Genomic DNA, 4054 nt, shown 5'->3' on the forward strand with positions numbered 1-4054 from the left:
CCTAAGAATTCTATCTGGAAGAAGATCAAGAAGGTCATGCCTCAGAAGAATTATGAAGAAGTTTGGAGTTGAATAATTCTGTTTGGTGAAAAATATTCTAAGTCAAGATCTCTACAAGTCACAGAATTAGTGTTATAGAGAAGTCATTCGAGAACTCAGGAATTGCCTATCGAGAACTCAGGAATTTTCTATCGAGAACTCATGAATTGCCTATCGAGAACTCATGAATTATCTATCGAGAACTCAGGAAATGCTATTGGAGATATCGATAAGTCAGATACTCATTCAAGAACTCAGAGATATCGACAAGTATACATTCATTAGAGAACTCTGAGTTATCGATAAGCCAAAGTCCATTAGAGAACTCTGAGTTGTCGATAAACCAAAATTCACCAGAGAACTCAGAGTTGTCGATAAGTCAAGTCAACAATGAAGTTTCAGAGATATCGACAAGCCAACATGCCTATCGAGATGTCGAGTTCTCTACAGCTTAATTGGAGATCTCGAAGTGAAGAAATTTCTCTAAGTACAGAATTGCAAAACAGTTCAATATCCAAGGTTGCAAATCAACAAACAATTCACATAGCTGGATTGACAAGTCTACAAAAAGCAGCTTGAGAGATGTGCAAGATCAATGGCAAAGATTAACTGATAGAGGAGATTAAAGTAAACATGGGATGCTAAAGATATGCTAAGCCAGAAATGGAAGATTTGTTTTTCTATAAATAGAAATGACAAGTGACAGTTTAGAAAAGCTAATAACATGTTTATTATCCTCTGTGTAAATCAGCAGTTAACTGTGTTATAAAGTTAACACTGGTCCTCTAGTCAGTAAGAAGAATCTAGATAGAAAATCTTGTATTCTCTCTCAAGAAAGGAGCTAAGTTCTAAAACAAGAACTTAGAGATTTTGTAGCAAAATACTGCTTGATTTTTAATATAAAATTAAGTGAGTTTTGAAGATCTTTGTTTTATATATTTGCATTGTTATTTATGTTTAACATCTATTCTACTAAATCATTGATAACAACCACCTGCTAAAGCCAAAGTCGATAAAAAGGTAAACATTTAAGCCAAAACACATTCACCCCCCCCCCTCTGTGTTGTATTCATACCTAACACTTTTTCAATTTGAATATCCATTTCAATCCAATGACCTTTTTCCCACTGGTAATTCAGTTAATCTCCAGGTATTATTTTCTTCGATTGACTGTATTTCTCTGTCCATTGTTGCTTTCCAATTTCGTTCTTTGACAGCATGTGCAAAAATTTATTGGTTCTTCTACTCCTATAAGAAACAATTCTTCGTCTAGCTGCACTTCATCAGTCTCATCATATATTTCATAACGGAACCTGGTTTTTCTTGGTTCCACGCTGTCATCGTAGTTATCTGGGTTTAGATCCTGTGTAGCGTGTTGTGACCTTGGAGACTTGATGGTTTCAGACTGGGAGTCTGACACATGTGAGCCTGTTGAGATGTCATGGTCCGTATCTCCTTCACCGGCATCAACACGAGCACTCTCTTCTTCACTTATAGCAGCACCATCAACTGTAATTGTACTGGTATTAAGAGAAGAATTCCCTTCCTTACATTCCTGTGGCCAGGATTTTCTTTCTTCAAATGTCACGTCTCTGCTCACCCAAATCTTATTATTCACTAGATCATATAAACGATACCCCTTTGTACCAGGCTCTTTACCCAAATTTATAACTTGTCTGCTCCTGTCATCTAACTTGCTAGTGTACTGACTCAGAATTTTCATGTGTGCTACACATCCAAAAACTCTGATGTGACCCAGGTGTGGCTTTCTTTCATTCCATGCTTCATACGGTGTAACACCCGTTAGAGCTCGCGTAGGAAGTCTATTCAACAAATAGACGAAGTGTCTAACAGCTTCACCCCACAACAATCCCGACAATTTTGTCTCCTTTAAACAGCTCCTTGTCATCTCTACCACCGTCCGGTTTCTTCGTTCCACAATCCCGTTTTGTTGTGGCGTATATGGGGCTGTGTAGTGTCTTTTTATACCGGATTTTCACAAAAAAAACTTGAAATCATTTGAACCAAATTCACCTCCTCTGTCCGTTCTGAAAATCTTTACTTTTCTTTCTTCACCCCTCTTAACTAGAGCACATAAATTCTTGAAAGCTGACAAAGCTTCATCCTTTTTCCTCAAGAAGTATACCCTAATGTAACGACTGTAATCGTCTATCAAAAGAAAAAAATATCTCTTACCTGAGGCTGTCTCTGGTAGTATTGGACCACACAAGTCCCCGTGAATTAACTCGAGTACTTTCTTCGCTGCATAATTTGTCTTTGAGGGAAACTGCTTCCTAGTTTGCTTCGACAATAAACAACCCTTGCACACCTCATCTGGAGATTTTATTACAGGCATTCCATTCACCATGTTATCTTTATTCATCAATGACAGTGCGTGATAGTTCACATGACCCATACGAACATGCCACAACTTGGAATTATCCACTTGCTTCGACAATAAACAGACAGGTTGCGTGGTATTAATAATAATCTTGTAAAGACGGTTTTGTGAGCGTTTTATCTTCATAAGGAGTGTGTCTTGAGAGTCATACACCTACATCAATTCTCCCTTGATTATAATTATATTTCCCCCTTCTGCCAACTGACCAAGACTCATTATGTTGTTTCTCAGAGTTGGAATATAGTACACGTCTTCAATGGTGCGTGTCTCTCCATTTTTGCAGACAAAGCACACCGATCCATTTCCTTCAATTCTTATATTTGACCCGTCCCCAAAGCTCACAACACCTTTTACCTTCTCGTCCAATTTTGTAAACTTCGATTTGAATCCTGTCATATGGCTGCTTGCTCCGTTATCCAGGTATTATACGTTTGACTCTCCCTGCAACTTGGACATTTGAGACAACATCAATTGCTTTTCACTTAGAATTATGATTTTCGAGTCCTCGGCATCACACTTTGCCAATAACAGAGTTGGCTCATCATCTTCGAATTTGGCCATGTTGATCTCCTCCTTGGGTTCATTGTTTCGTTTGGTTCGTTGACAATCTGCTGTAAAATGTCTGTATATGCCACAATTGTAGCACTTGAGATTGCTTCTGTCTCGTCCACCACGATTCCTGAAGTTTGATGACGAACCATTTGACCCTCTCCTGTTAGTTTTCTTCAACCACTCATCTCGTATAAGTAGCAGTTTGTTTTCAGTGGCCTCTCGTTTTTGCCACTCTTCTTCCGTAAGCAGCAATTGTCCTTCACATGGTTCAGTTTTGTCACACCCTTTCATCCTTTCTTCATGTGCTTTCAAGAACCCAACCACTTCTTCAACAGAGAGTGTTTCTAAATCACCAAATTATTCCAACGTCGAAATAATTTGCAGAAATCTGGATGGCATAGCACGTAGCAATTTTTTGACCACATAGGATTCATTCATCTCGTCTCCCAAAGCTCTTATATTCGACACTAAGCCATTCAACTTTAAATAAAACTCATCGATCTGTTCGATGTCCTTCATGCTTAGAGATTCAAACTCAGGTCTTAGGGTCTGGGCTTTCGCTTTCTTTATGCGATCAGCTCCCTGACAAATTGTTTTCAGTGCTTCCCAAGCCTCCTTGGTTGTACCCTTTTCTGCTATTGAGAGTAGCATATCCTCTGCCAAACCCTGATATATCATCGCCAAAGCCACCTTATCCGTTTTCTCTTCTACAGCAACCTTTGGATCACTCTGTTCAATTGCTACCCAAACACCTTGTGCCTGCATGTATACTTTCATCTTCATATATACTTTCATCTTCATCGCCCACGTAGTATAGTTGTTCTTGGTTAGAATCGGATAACTTAAGCCTATTGATCCTCTCCTTTGCCTTTGTTGATGCCCATCGCATACACTCCAGGTCCTCACAAAGATATTCCCTGTGCTCTGATACCAATTATTGATAAAATTACATAGATAATAATACAAAATAACTCACACGACACAGACAAAAAAGACTTAACTTGATTATTCTAGCATAGAAGCTAATATATGGAATACAAATAACTAAACTCCTGAAAGTAA

General features: G+C 38.5%; 1 protein-coding gene across 1 annotated transcript; it reads right to left on the reverse strand.

The window, feature by feature from the left end:
• Nucleotides 1–2863: 2863 nt before the first annotated feature.
• Nucleotides 2864–3757, reverse strand: LOC141685161 (uncharacterized). Its single transcript, XM_074490283.1, has 2 exons — nucleotides 3397–3757; nucleotides 2864–3336 (listed from the first exon to the last, which is right to left on the reverse strand). The coding sequence occupies exons 1-2, from the start codon at nucleotides 3755–3757 to the stop codon at nucleotides 2864–2866; spliced, it is 834 nt and encodes a 277-aa protein (XP_074346384.1).
• Between the last annotated feature and the right edge of the window lie 297 nt (nucleotides 3758–4054).

The sequence above is a fragment of the Apium graveolens genome, chromosome 2, assembly GCF_009905375.1.
Source record: "Apium graveolens cultivar Ventura chromosome 2, ASM990537v1, whole genome shotgun sequence".
Lineage (NCBI taxonomy): Eukaryota > Viridiplantae > Streptophyta > Magnoliopsida > Apiales > Apiaceae > Apium > Apium graveolens.

What these genes read in the sequence shown, in the direction of transcription:
- LOC141685161 (XM_074490283.1), bottom strand. Translation starts at nt 3,757, where the DNA reads ATGCAGGCACAAGGTGTTTGGGTAGCAATTGAACAGAGTGATCCAAAG. An exon ending in TGTGGTCAAAAAATTGCTAC is followed by an intron (nt 3,337 to 3,396) that starts GTGCTATGCCAT and finishes TTGGTGATTTAG; the next exon opens with AAACACTCTCTGTTGAAGAA.